A 14,117-nucleotide genomic window follows, 5' to 3' on the forward strand; every position below is an offset into this window, starting at 1 on the left:
GGGTGTCGGCTTGGGAGTGAAACAGGAAGGACTCGAACCTGCCCTAGGTGGTGTTGGGAGGTGCTCTCTAGGGGATCTTTCTCGCCCTTCTAGAAATGGGGTAGGGGGGTACTGTCCTGGTCTCTCTCCCCTCTCTTGGAAAAAAAATAAATGGACTGTGGTCATCTGGGTGCCACGCCCACCCCAATCCCAGTCTTACTCATAGAAGTCTGATTTGGAGATCCGCAGGAAGGTACAATCTCTCTGGGCACGCAGTGTGAAGATGAGAGGTTCCCCAGTGAGCACAGCCAGCTGCCCCACCAGCTCTCCTGGCTGTGCCACAAACAGGCACACTTCCTCAGCCTTGTCAATCATGCGTTGGTACACGTGCAGGCAGCCCCAGAGCACGAAGTGCAGGCTCACGTCCTGTTAGGACAGAGGTTGGGCCATGATGTGAGCCAGCCACAGCACCTCTCCCCAAACTCAGATAGTGCGCCTCACAGGAAAGCTTAAAGAAGAAAAGGCTGGGATAGAGCTCCTGTGGTAAATTAAAGGACTGGTCTAGCACACAGGAAGCCCTGGCTTCCATTCCCAGTGCCACATACACAGACATGGTGGTGCACACCTACAATCCCAGCACTACGGAACGCAGAGGCAGAAGTGTGTCAGGACGAAGGAGGGTTCAAGACCACCCTTGACTACAGAGCAAGTCTGGGACCACCCTGGTCTGAGACCTGTCTCAACAACACAAGTAAAAGAAAAAAAGAAAAAAGAGCAAGCAAGCCAAGAGTAGTGTCTTACCTACAATTCTAGCTAGGGCTGTTACTCAGAGAAACCCTGTCTCCAAACACACACAAACACACACAAATATTCACTGGGCTGGAGAGATGGCTCAGTGGTTAAAAGCACTGCCTGCTCTCCCAAAGGTCCTGAGTTCAATTCCCAGCAACCACATCGTGGTTCACAACCATCTATAATAAGATCTGGTGTCCTCTTCAGGGATATATGCAGGCAGAACACTACATATAATAAACAAATAAATATTTATTTAAAAAAAAAAGACCTTTTAAAAAATAGGCAAACCATATGGAGTATGAACTACTACTATTCAAAAATGGGATCCCTCTTGAAAAGATCCTCTTTGGGGTATTTGCACTGGCTCAGAGTAAAGACACTTGCTCCCAAACTCGACATCCAAGTTCAATCCCTGGACCCCACATATGGAAGGAGAGAACTGACTTTGAAAGGCTGTCCTCTGACCAATACATGTATGTTGTGGCACGCATGCCCACGTATATACCCACATACAAAAAAACAAGGATTAAAAAACTTTAAAGTAATAGGATAGGCCCCCTTTGCGCCCGTGTATCCACTCCATTTGCTTCCCAACTGCTTTTGTTTCCTCCACGGAGCATGCATGTTCCTTTCCAAGGTATTTTAAAGCATTTGTCTTTTTTCACCCCCCCCCCAACACACAAGTGCTAGGGATCAAACAGGGCTTCACCAGGTGGGGTGCTGAGGTCAGCACTCAGGAGGCACAGGCAAAAGGGGCCCCTAGACTATACAGTGAATTCCAGGCTAGTCTGGGCTACTTGAGACCTCAGAAAAGAAAAAAAACACGGGCAGGCAAGATATCTCAGCTGTACGTGTGCTTGTTGCCCAGCCTGACTACTTGAGTCAGTCCCAGGTCTCATATGGTGTAGGAAAGAGCGGGCTCTCCCAAGCTGTCCTGACCGTCACACGTGCGCCTTTCATGTACACGTGCGCACACACATACAAACACACTAACACACACAAATAAATGTAATAAAAAAAGAAAAAGACGATACTGGGCGTTCAAAAGCGAGGCGGTGACCCTAGGCCTTTTGCACAACTTGCTCCCTATCTAGACTGGCCTTTCCTCCACCCAACTCATTGCCCCACCCTTCCTCCTTTGCTGGTGGTCACCTCCTTAGAGGCACTGCCCTGCTTAAGCCAGTCTTTGTAGTATCAAGAATGTGACCTTTGTAGCTCTAACCCTCTGAGTTTACAAGGATTTATATGCTCCTCTGCGTGAAGTCCGTCAGAACTGCTGACTCACCAAAGGCATACAGATTTTTTTTTTTTGCCACCTGTCTAGCAAGCAGGACAGGTCCCAGACATGGCAAAGGCTCAGTAAATGGATGTTTCTCTCTTTTGTGGTTAGCCTGACCAGCCAGACACATCCCACCCCACCCCTTTAGAAAAGAGGAATTGAAACCACCTAGAGATGGGAAGATCTTTCTCTGTCCAACACACCAACCTGTCTGATGCCATGCATATATGCTAGGACCTTCTAAGGCAATTTCCAGGTAGTGTTTGGATTACATACAGGCATTATTAAGATCATGCTATTGGGAGGGTGTGTTCTGATGTGGGACTCCCCCCTCTGTATGCTGTGAATGTGTTTTGTTACCATTTGGTTAATAAAGAATCTGCTTTGGGCCTATGGTGGGAATTCCAAGCAGAGATAGAGGAGAAAATAAGGTGGAGTCATGGAGACACCATGTAGCTGCTGAAGGAGACAGATGCCGCAAAACCTTACTGGTAAACCATAAGCCTCATGGTAAAATATAAAATAATAGGAATGGGGTTAATTTAAGATGTACGAGTTAGTTAACAAGAAGCCTAAGCTATGGGCCACGCAGTGTTGTAATTAATATAGTTTCTGTGTGATTACTTAGGGTTTGGGCAGTCGGGAATGAACAAGCAGGTTCATACTACAGAATGGCGCCCAATGTGTTTTGGGTCTGGGCGCCCAGGAATGAACAAGCAATCTCTACTATATTATTCTTCAGGTGCTGTCATCTTTCTGCTGTGATATGAGTGCTGGAATTAAAGGCGTGCGCTACCACTGCCCAGCGGCTCAGTTGTTTTTTAAGACAAGGTTTAACCTTGGGACACAGGGCTTGCTCAGCTTAGACTGGGTGGCTAGCAAGCCCCAGGTCTCCTCCTGCCTTACCTCTGCAAAGGTTACAAACTGACAATACCCTGTTCTTTTCATGTGGGTGCTCGGGATTTGACCTCTGGATCTTAGACTTGCATAGCAAGTATTTTTACCAACTGAGCTGTCATGTTTGCCAGCTCTAGATTAGGAACTTCTTTTTTAGCCAGCTTTTCCAGACAGGGTTTCTCTGTCTCTGTGTAGCCCTGGCTATCATAGAACTTGCTCTGTAGACCAGGCTGGTCTCACCAAGACCCACCTGCCTCTGCCTGCAAGTGCTGGGATTAAAGGAGCTTGCCACCAACACTGAGAAGATTAGGAAAATTTTAGTGCAGGAATTCTCAGGGCCATGAGCATGCTACTGAAATTCACTCAGAATTCCCAAAAAAGGATAAAAGAGCATTTCTCAAAATGTGTTTCACCAGATCCCTTCTTATAATTTGGGCTGAGTATCCCTTATTCATAGTGCTTGGGACTAGAAGTGTGTGGTATTCTGGAATTCTACCACCTGGATTTTGGAATACTTGCAGAAGTAAAATGAGGTATCTTAAAAATAAAAAAAAAACCCACAATAACAAAATGATACAGATCTAAACAGGTGTCACTTCTGTCTCATATACATTCTACATGCACAACCTAAGTCTAATTCTTTTTAGGTTCATTTTTTTTTCCAATTGTTTTTTGAGAAAGGGTTTCTGTGTAGCTTTGGAGCCTATCCTGAAACTCCACTCTGTAGACCAGGCTGGCCTCGAACTCACAGAGATCTGCCTACCTCTGCCTCCCCAGTGCTGGGATTACAGGCAAATACCACGACACTACAGCCTGCATTCTAATGTGGGAATGTGGGGTCTGGAGATCACACTCATGTTCTTGTGCTTGCAGAGCACACACCGTACCAGCTAAGCCACCCTTCCACGCCCCTGAGAGGTAATTTCATACACTATTTTTATTGCTTCTTATTTGACTGTAGTCTGTCCCAGGTCAGGGGTGGACTTCAATATTTATATCATGTTGACACAAGCTTTTAGATTTGGGAGTACTGTTGATTTGAAATTTTCCATGATAGATGCTGACTATGCCTTAGAGATGGTGCAGAGAATGCACATGGGAAGATGCTTGGTACAGCAGGGTTTTTCAGCGTTGACACTATTGATACTTTAGTCTGGATGACTCCTTGCACTGCCTGGGGATTCCAGTATCCTGGTCTGGGGGGCATACACACACTTCCCAAGTCATAACAATCAACAATGTGACAGTTAGGTGGGTGGGGGGCACTAGCAAGATGGCCCAGTGGCTAAGAATACATATTGCTATTGTAGAGGACCCATGCTTGCTTCCAGTTGCTACAGTTACAACTACAACTGCCCATAACCCCAGCTCCAAGGGATCTGATGCCTCTGGATTCCATAGGCACCTGTGCTCACATGCAAATACCAAAACAAATAATTTTAAAAAGTAAAAAAAAAAAAAATTGACACAGAGTATGCTGTGGTTTGAAAGATGGCTCAGTGGTTAAGAGCATTGCTTGCTCTTCCAAAGGTTCTGAGTTCAATTCCCAGCAACCACATGGTGGCTCACAACCATCTGTAATGAGGTCTGGTGCCCTCTTCTGTCCTGCAGACATACATACAGATAGACTATTGTATACATAATAAATAAATATTAAAGAAAAGAAAAGAAAATGGACCCCAAAGGGAGTGGCACTATTGGGAGGTATGGTCTTGTTGGAGTAGGTGTGGCCTTGTTGGAGGAAGTATGTCACTGTAGGGGTGGGCTATGTGGTCTCCTATGCTTAAGTTATGCTCAGTGAGACAGTTCACTTCCTGATGCCTGTGGATCAAGATGCAGAACTCTCAGCTCCTTCTCCATCACTATGTCTGCCTGCACGCTGCCATGAGGATAATGGACTAAACCTCTGAAGCTGTAAGCCATCTTTCCTTTAGAAGAGTTGCTGTGGTCATGGTGTCTCTTCACAGCAATAGAAATCCTATACAGTAGGACAGGCAGATCATGCTGGCCTCACACTCATAGAAATTCACCCGCTTTTGCCTCCCAAGTGCTGAACTAAAGGTGTGTACCACTAACACCCAGTTAAAATAAGTATACCTATTTCTAAAATGCTGGAGTTGGAGAAGGGTGGCTTAGTGGAAGAGCACTTGCTTAGCATGTGCAAAGACCCTGAGTTACATATCACACACACACACTTTTCTTTTTTTCTTCTTCTTCCCTTTTTTTTATTTTATTTTATTTTTTATTTCTTGAGATAGGGTTTCTGTGTGGACAGTCCTGGCTGTCCTAGAACTTGCTTTGTAGACCAGGCTGGCTTCGAACTCACTGAGATCTGCCTGCCTCTGCCTCCCAAGTGCTAGCACTGAGACCTAGAGAATAAGTGAGTTGGTTAAGAGCACTGGCTGCTCTTGCAGAAGACCTGGGTTCAGTTCTCAACACTCATACTAAGAAGCTCACAACCATCTACAACTCTAGACCCAGGTGCTCTAATGCCCTCTTCTGGCCTTCACAGGCACTGCAAACAAATGGTGTGTATACATACACACAGGCAAAACACTCATACACATAAAAATTAATAAAGCTAACTAGGAGGTGGTGGCATACACCTTTAATCCCAGCACTTGGGAGGCAGAGACAATTCGATCTCTGAGTTTGAGTCCAGCCTGGTCTACAGAGTGAGTTCTAGGATGGTTAGGGCTACACAGAAACCCTATCTTAAAAAAAACAAAAAGAAATAAACAGATCCGTTTTTAAAAAGCACTGGTATGAAATGTTAGAGATAGGCAGAACATCACAGCCATTCCCAACAAAGCCAAGAAGACAAACAGAGCAAAGCCTCCTGCAGGGGCTACAGACCAGTCAGGCCTTTCCGCAGGCCAGGACTGGGTTCAACTCAAGCATCTTCCTGATCAGCAAGGCCTTGGAGTGGGGCGGGGCTGTGACTGAACTTCCTCAGCTCATCCACCTGGGGTCACACTAGATTGACATCAGCCTCATCTGACTTCCTCTCCTGAAAGGTGCCTGCACCTGCTATGAGCAGCCAAGGGGATAGTAGAACACCCCCATCACGTGACAGAACACTCCACCTGAACCCCCACCTCCATTCCAGGTTCTCAGTGCCTCTATCCCATTGCTGGCTTCAACCATCACTAGAGACACACTGAGCTACAAGCCCCTGCAAAGCTTTTCCTGGGCCATGGCCTTTGGATCGATGCAAGGAGCTGATGGGCTCTGCTTATTATCTCCATACCCACAGACTGAGGAAGCTGAGGACTTTCTAGGGTCTTTGCCTAGAGTCACACAAAGAATTGGAGACAAAGTGTACTTCAACTCAGGAGTTGGGAACTGGCTCAGATATTAAAACACTTGCTGCTAAAGTGTGACAGTTCAGATCCCCAGAACCTACATAAATGTCAGGTTACGGTATGGCAGACCACCTATAATTCCAGTCTCAGGAGGAGACTGGATCCCCAGCACAGCTAGCCAGAGACTCAGTGTATTGGTAAACTCTAGGTTGGGATGAGAGATGCTGATGGAGGATAATTCCTGACATCAACCATGAACCTGTAAATTCATGTATCCATGTGTACATGCATGCATTCATACATGCATCCACACAAATGAAAAAAGCATGCATATGTATATACACACACAAAAAGAAAGAAACACAAAGGGAAAGGAGATTTCAAGTCTCAACCATTCACCCCAGATTCTCATCTCCACATCTGAATATAAGATCCTAGTCTCACAGCTTCTTCCCTTGGTGAGCCTCAGTTCTCCACACAGAGGAGGGTAGCAGAGGCACTGTCACACCCTGATGTTATCAGGAGGCTCTAAAACAGTGCCTCAGGCTTGCACAGGAGCCACTCCACAAGCGTCTGAATGGATGGAGGCAGAAGACACAATGCAGACAGAGTCGGGGTGTTGCTCAGCCGCAAAGCACTTGCCTAGCATTGTAAAGCGCTGGGCTCAATCCCCAGTGCCAAAATGACTATAAGTAGTAGCAATAATTATGAAGAACGAAAGACCAACCTAGCTCCACGCCAACTACCACAACCACGGCAGACACAATTGATGACTGAACCCTTCCTCTGCATCCTTCTCAACACAGGTGAGAATGTATGGTCTCTGGATCAATTTTACGTACACACAAACACATATACTTCTTGGATTTTGAACTCATGTAGTTGAGGGTGACCCTGAACTTCTGATTCTCCTGCCTCTACCCTCCTGAGTAGTAGGATTACAAGCATGTTTGTTTATGCCAGTTTATGTTGTGCTGGGGGTGAAACCCAAACTTCATGCATGTGAGGAGAGCACTCTACCAATGTGAGTCCTATCCCCAGCCCTATTCCTGCCATTTAATGAGCACCTATCCTATCAGGCAGGCACCAAGGCTGGAAGGGAACAGAACATGGAGATACATCATCAAGGAGGCCTCAAGAGGAGAGAGCTAGAGGTTGGGAATTCCAGGAGGAAAAGTTCAGGCACTAAGGGTGAAGGTTTGGTAGATCAATGGGACTTGAGGTGAAAGTAGAGGGTAGAGATCATACAACCCAAGGATAGGTTATACATGATGACACACACCCTAAATCTCAGCAGTCAGAGGGCAGAGGTAGATCTCTGTGAGTTTGAGGGCAGCCTGGTCTACACAGAGATCCAGGCCAGCCATGGCTACACAGTGAGATACTGTCTCAAAACAGTACAACACGGCCTCCCAGCGTAAGAGGCTAAAAACTTCAGGTATAAGAAGTTGAACTCCAGAGAAGAACAGCAATCACTACTTAAAGGTCAGGGATCAGAGGTCAGAGGAAGAGATCTAGTACCACAGGTCAAAAGTCAGCCTTACCTGGTCCCCCTGGCGGGCTATGATGGTGCCAGCTTTGGCGTGATGGAGCAAGACTCTGCTGTTCAGTAGAGAGGGATCCTGAGAAGGGAGGGGAGTTGAGATGGACCCAGCCAGGCCTTTAACCTGCCTCCCTTATCCCCTGCCTCCCTCCGCCGTCTGCCCACCTCAATCCGCATCAGCTTGGCTAGCTCTCTCTTTGCAGCCTCAAAGATGCTGCTTGTCTGGCGGCCCTGGTAGGGCCCAAAGGGGCAGCCGCCTGTGGCCGACTCATCTTCACAGTAGCTGTATTCACAGGCACCTGCTGGCTGCTCCCGGAGCTCCTGAGTGGGGGTCTGTGGAAGGCAGGGGTGTGTGACTTCCTGCCGACCTCCCAATTGACCTTTTCAAGTGACTCACCAAGACCAGAGGTCGGAAAGGGGGGGTGTGGTGAGATGAGAGAAAAGAGAGGGCCTCACCCTAGCGGATGCTGTCTGAGGTCCTCCAGATGCCTCTTCTTGAAGGGAAACAGATATCCGGCCACGCTCATAGGCCATGTCAAAGTCAGAACGAGGGCCACCTTGTAAGCCTGTGTAGGGTGGAGAGGCAAGAAAGCCTGGAGCTGGGGAGGAACTCAACGATGAAGTATCTGCCTAGAATGTGTAAGGTCCTGGGTTCCACCCCCAGGCCCAAAGTAAATAAGTAAACAGATAAATTAGTGCCCACAGCTATAAGCTATAACCAATCTTAATTCCACACTAACTCTGGAACCACGGCAGACATGACTAATTGATGACCACCCTCTGCATCTTTCTTAACACAGTGGGGAGGAAAACAATCTCAGAGCATACCCACCAAAAATAAGCAAGAAAATAGGATCTATATGCCCATTTTGTAGGTAAGAGAACAAAATCAGGACTGACAAGCAGCATGTCCTGGATTCAAATCTAAACCCCTGACAGTCCTTTCCATACACCCACCCCTTACTTCCCACTACAAGGGCTCCAAACCTGAGATGTCTACTGGCATGGAGATGCAGCGGCTCAGCAGAGGGGCTGAGGGGGCTTCTAGAGATGTGGGCTTCACCGGATCTCCTGGGGAGAAAAATGCTCTGTATCCAGCACTCAGACCCATAGGCCTCAAGCTAGGACTAGAGAGTGAGAAACAGAAGGGGCCTGGGGAGGATGGATTTAAACCTGTAAAACTAGGCTCAGTGAGTAAGGGCATCAAGAGTTCTGGTCCCTGGACTCACATGGTAGAAAGGGAGCACTAACTCTGGCAAGCTGTCCTCTGACCTCCACTGCTTGCTATGGCATGTGTGTAATCCTCTACCCCAAAATAAACACATGTAAAAAACAAAACACACAAAACTGAGGGACCAGAGAGCACAGAGGTGGAGGCAGGGCTGAATGGGCTCAAGTCCCTAGCTGGGAAGAGGAGGAAGGAGTCGCTCAGATACCTACCTACAGGTCCAGGCAGTGGGGCTCCGGTGGGGTCAGGGGGGCGGCCAGAGGTCTCCTTCGAGGCTTCCTCGGCACCCGAGGTGCTGACTACCCGTTTAGAACCACGAACAGGGCTGGTACGGGTTGGAAGGCCAGGGCTGGGGAACAGGCGTAGGGGCTGGATCTCCTGGAGTAGGGGAGTAGAGAATAATTTATGTCTAAGTGTCCCCCCTCATTGTGTCCCCACATCCTCTTGCATCCAACTCACGTGGCTGAAGAGTTCATTTGTCAGACCTAGGTAATTGTGAAGCGCCAGGAAGGTCACTCTCTGCAGCCTCACCATGATGATCTGCAGGAGTGGGGGGCAGGACCGGAAGAGGGGAGCGGTCAGAATCAGCAGCCATCATCAGCAGCCTCCACGGAGGTCTGCTGCTCAGGAGTGATAAGCAACAAGTCTGCCTATCCACCGCCGCACCGATGCCTGGGATAGGTGGGGTGGGTCCAAGGGTGGGGTGCTCTGCCGCCCACGGAGGAGGTGAAGGGCCAGCTGACCTGCACCACTCGCACCAAGCTCTCAGGGTACTTGGTGAAGACAGCCGAGAAGGCTTCCACTGGGAGTCTCAGTACCGTAGAGTCCCGGGCAGCCCTAGCTGACACAGTCCGCTGGGGATGCTGGTGACCCTGGGAGATGGGTGGAAGAAGAAGATCTGTAAGACCACTCACTGTTCCTTGCAACCTTCCTGGTGCAGGTGACCACTAGCAGCATTGGAGCTGATGAAATGGGGCCTCCCACCTCTCTACCCAGCACGGAACTGTCACTCACAGTGATGACGTCAAGGATGCTCAGAAGGCTGTTGACGCTGTCTCCAGGAACCACTTCCTTCACCACACACTCCTTCCCGTCCTGAGACACAGGGACCACTGATCATTGCCAGCCTCCTCCTAGTGGCTGTCATTGGACCTCACCTCTGACTCATCCCAGTAATAACCAACCTCCCAACCAGCTGCTGTTTTCTGCCCATCACTCCTTGCCCATTTGTGTGGACCTCCCCAAACGGTCACTCCATCCTCTGATATTTTTATAGCATTAGAATTAGAACCCAGAGACCCTGCATGTACTGGGCAAGCGCTCACCAGCGAGCACTTCCCTGGGGAATTCTAGGTAGGAGCTCTACCATACCTGTCGCCCCTCACCAGGCAAAGGTTCTACCATTGAGCTCCACATGAAGTCATCATTAACCTGACTTCTGACCACACAAGTCCAAAAGTAGTGTCTAAGTCCAGGAGAGATGTGCAGTGCCCACCCTCCCACGGTGGCTCTGAGAGGTTCACTCACAGGCCCTGGCAGGCAGAGCTCCAGTAGCCCATCTTGAACCACGTAGATGCTGGCATCTGGCTGACCGGGCCGAAAGACGTAGTCGCCCTGGCCAAGACGCTGGAAAACCATGTGCCGGCAGAGCTCCAGGAAGAGCGGCTTCTCAAAGTGACCCAGCACCCTGTAGAATGGGCAGTGGGAGAGGGACGGAGGGGGTCAAAGCAGCCCCAGGCTGTGCAGCAACCTCAAAGCATCCAGACCCCGACACTTACCGAACGTTCTTGAGCATGTAGAGCACCTCAGAGGGGAGGTGGGAATTGGCCAGGTCGCCTTCTGTGAGGTCAGCCTCCAGCACTGAAGGTGGGGGCTCCTTCCGCTGTAGGGTGGGAGTCTCCTTCTGGATACGCAAGATCCTGATGGGAGGAAGGGTTGGGCCAGTGGTTCTCAACCGAACACTACAACCCTTTAATACAGGTCCTCATGTTGTGGCGACCCCAACGATAAAATTATTTTCATTGCTACTTCATAACTGTAATTCTGCTACTGTTATGAATTATAATGTAATATCTGTGCTTTCTGATGGTCTTAGGCGACCCCTGTGAAAGAGTCATTTGACTCCCCAAAGGGGTCTTGAGCAACAGTTTGAGAACTGCTGGGTTAGAGGAATGACAGAAAGCTCAGGCACCCATTTACCCCTTCCCTCTGGTTTATACAGAGCAAATTCCGGCCCATTGTCTAGATCAGGCCCTCTACTTACTTTTATCATTAAAGTTTTATTAGAACACTGCCGTGATAATTCACTCATGTATTACTTATTACCTCTTACTTCAAAGGGAGAGCTGAATAGCCAGCACAGAGACTATATATGTATGCCCCACAAAACCTAAAATGTTTACTATATGACATTTTACAGAAGAAATTCATGGTGCAAATTTCAGGGACTTGCTTCCCCAGTCACAGGGCTCCGGAATGAATCCTCTAATTTGTCAGGGGTTTATTTTATTCATTCACAATTTCACACATCTATCTAATGGACTTTAATCGTACCCTCCATCATCCTCTCTAGACCTCACCTCCTTCTTTTGGGGAAGTTCCCTTCCTACTTTTGTGGGGTGTCTGGTTTATTTTTGTGGCCCTTGGCATTTAACTAGGGGTGCCTGCAGGAGCATGAGTTGGAGGTTATTTACTTGAGCAAGGGCAACTTCCTGATGGCTACACCATTGAGGACTATGGCTCAAAGCATCACTGATAATCCATACTTCCTCAGGAAGGGGTGGAGCCTCATGAACCCCGCCCCCTGGCCTCAGTAGGGTCAATGACCAACTCAGATAGCAATCTGAGATTCAGGCTGCAGGCAGAAAGAGCACTTGCACAGGAGACCTGAAAGTCACTGCAGCTCACAGAGTCCTGAGCAAGCCTCGGACATGAGCGTGCTCTGAAGACCCTGGATACAGACTTCTGTTCTCTGGAAAGACCTTTCTGGGTTTTTGTTTTGTTTTGTTTTCAGGAAGCAGGGGCCAGGGCAAGGGCTCAGTGGAGAGCACCTGTTGTACAAGCAAGAAGACTTGAGTTTAATCCCCCACACCGACGTCCTTTGCCAACCTGGGCCATCTTCCCAACCTGACCAGAACAAACTAGAAACAAATAACCCTTCTACCCAAATCATAGAAAGTTCTGCAACATCATGGTTTGCCACAGAGTCAAGGATGGCCCCTGGAGTTAAATAATACACCCTTGAGAAAGACCTTCAGGTAGACCTCCTGCTGCAAGAAGATCCCAGAAACCATTTCTTAATTTACAGAGATTCCTCTAAGAGCCTTCTCAAAGACACCAACAAACACCTGAGTCAACCTTCCTGTTTCTTTTCCTTTTCCATTCCCTTCCTCCCTCCCTCCCTCCCTCCCTCCCTCCCTCCCTCCCTCCCTCCCTCCCTCCCTCCCTTTCTTCTTTCCTTTTTCTTTCTGGCTTTCTGAGGCAGAGTTTCTCTGTTTAACAGCCCTAGCTGTCCTAGAACTCACTTTGTAGCCCAGGCTGGCCTCAAACTCACAGATATCTGCTTGCCTCTGCCTCCCAAGTGCTGGAATTAAATGTGTGCGCCACCACCATCCAGCTTCTCCCTATGTTTCTAACGCAAAGGAATTACTTTCCTAAAATTTTTAACTTATATTTGTCTATTTATTTGTGTATGCATAGGTCAGAGGATGACTTGCAAGAGTCAGTTCTCTCCTTCCCCCACGTGGGTTCCAGGAATGGAGCTCATGTCTTCAGACTCAGCAGCAAATGCCTTTACCCCCTGTGCTATCTTACTGGCCAACAAAGAAATTCTTTTTTTTTTTTTTTTTTTTTTTTGGTTTTTCGAGACAGGGTTTCTCTGTGGTTTTGGAGCCTGTCCTGGAACTAGCTCTTGTAGACCAGGCTGGTCTCGAACTCACAGAGATCCGCCTGCCTCTGCCTCCCAAGTGCTGGGATTAAAGGCGTGCACCACCATCGCCCGGCTAACAAAGAAATTCTTAAAGATGGCAAACATGATAGGCACAGGACTGTCATGCCAGTTACTCAGGAGGCTGAGACAGAGGGATCACTCATTCAAGGCCTGACTGGGCTACAGAGAAAATTCAAGACCTACCTGGATAAGTTAGCAAGACCTGGTCCCCCCCCCCCCAAAAAAAAAAGTATAGCGCTTGAGTTTGGCTCACTGGTAAAACTGCTTAACTAGCACGGCCAGGTCTCTGAGTTTGATACTATGTAACAATAATTTGATACTGTGCACCAAATTAAATATGCTTAGTAAAACAGAAAAGTAGGGCCAGCAAGATTGCTCGTGGGTAAAGGTACTTTCTGCCAAGTCTTATAACCCGAGTTTCATCCCGGGGATTCACGTGGTGGAAGGAGACAACCAGTTGCCATGCACATGCTATGCCATGTGCACCTCTACATGTGAACACATATGCAATAAATAAACAAATTTTAAGTAAAGTAGGGGCTAGGGATATAGCTCAGTGGCACAATGCTTGCTACAAAAATAAATACAAATGAATGCTTACTGTAAAAATAAATGAATGAATGAATCAATGAATGAATGAACGGGGGTGTGGTTCAATTGGTAGAGTGCAAGGCCTTGGGTTTAATCCCCTGGACCATATAGACAAGGCATGGTGATATATCCAACACAAAGGAGAACCGGAAGTCAATGTGAGTCCTGACTATATAGAAAGTTCCAGGCCAGCCTGGGCTAAATGAGGCCTTGTCTCAAAAACCAAAACAAACCCAAGCAAACAACAACATACACACATACACATGATAGCTCCTAGGGAAAAAGAACTACCCCAGGTGAACAACACAGAGAACTCAAGAGAGATGCTCTCCTGTATGGAAAGAGAGATGCCTGTGGAGAAGAGAATCCTGAAACAGCCCCTCTAGCTAGCCACACAAACATTGAGAAAAAAAAAACAAACTGCAGTACGTCGCCTTCAATAAACTCTCCAATATGGCAAAACACCAGGTGTAGATACCTAAAGACATGGTAGATAGCCTTTGGAACAGGGGAACATTATCGAGACAAGTCTTAAGCCACAGGCTTGCCTA

At 47.9% G+C, this 14,117-nt stretch overlaps 1 protein-coding gene across 8 annotated transcripts in view; it reads right to left on the bottom strand.

Moving 5' to 3' along the window:
* Pnpla6 (patatin like domain 6, lysophospholipase) overlaps positions 1-14,117 on the bottom strand; it is a 29,893-nt gene that overhangs the window by 13,277 nt on the left and 2,499 nt on the right. For all 8 annotated transcript variants that reach the window (XM_075971196.1, XM_075971197.1, XM_075971188.1 and 5 more), the window contains 11 exons: positions 10,805-10,945; positions 10,554-10,713; positions 10,041-10,121; positions 9,770-9,898; positions 9,486-9,566; positions 9,239-9,404; positions 8,786-8,869; positions 8,255-8,364; positions 7,964-8,131; positions 7,800-7,877; positions 200-405 (listed from right to left, as the gene is read on the bottom strand). In XM_075971196.1, coding sequence (XP_075827311.1) covers positions 200-405; positions 7,800-7,877; positions 7,964-8,131; positions 8,255-8,364; positions 8,786-8,869; positions 9,239-9,404; positions 9,486-9,566; positions 9,770-9,898; positions 10,041-10,121; positions 10,554-10,713; positions 10,805-10,945 — 1,404 coding nt within the window. The remainder of the gene's footprint in view (positions 1-199; positions 406-7,799; positions 7,878-7,963; positions 8,132-8,254; positions 8,365-8,785; positions 8,870-9,238; positions 9,405-9,485; positions 9,567-9,769; positions 9,899-10,040; positions 10,122-10,553; positions 10,714-10,804; positions 10,946-14,117) is intronic.

The sequence above is a fragment of the Microtus pennsylvanicus genome, chromosome 1, assembly GCF_037038515.1.
Source record: "Microtus pennsylvanicus isolate mMicPen1 chromosome 1, mMicPen1.hap1, whole genome shotgun sequence".
NCBI classification, from domain to species: Eukaryota; Metazoa; Chordata; class Mammalia; order Rodentia; family Cricetidae; genus Microtus; species Microtus pennsylvanicus.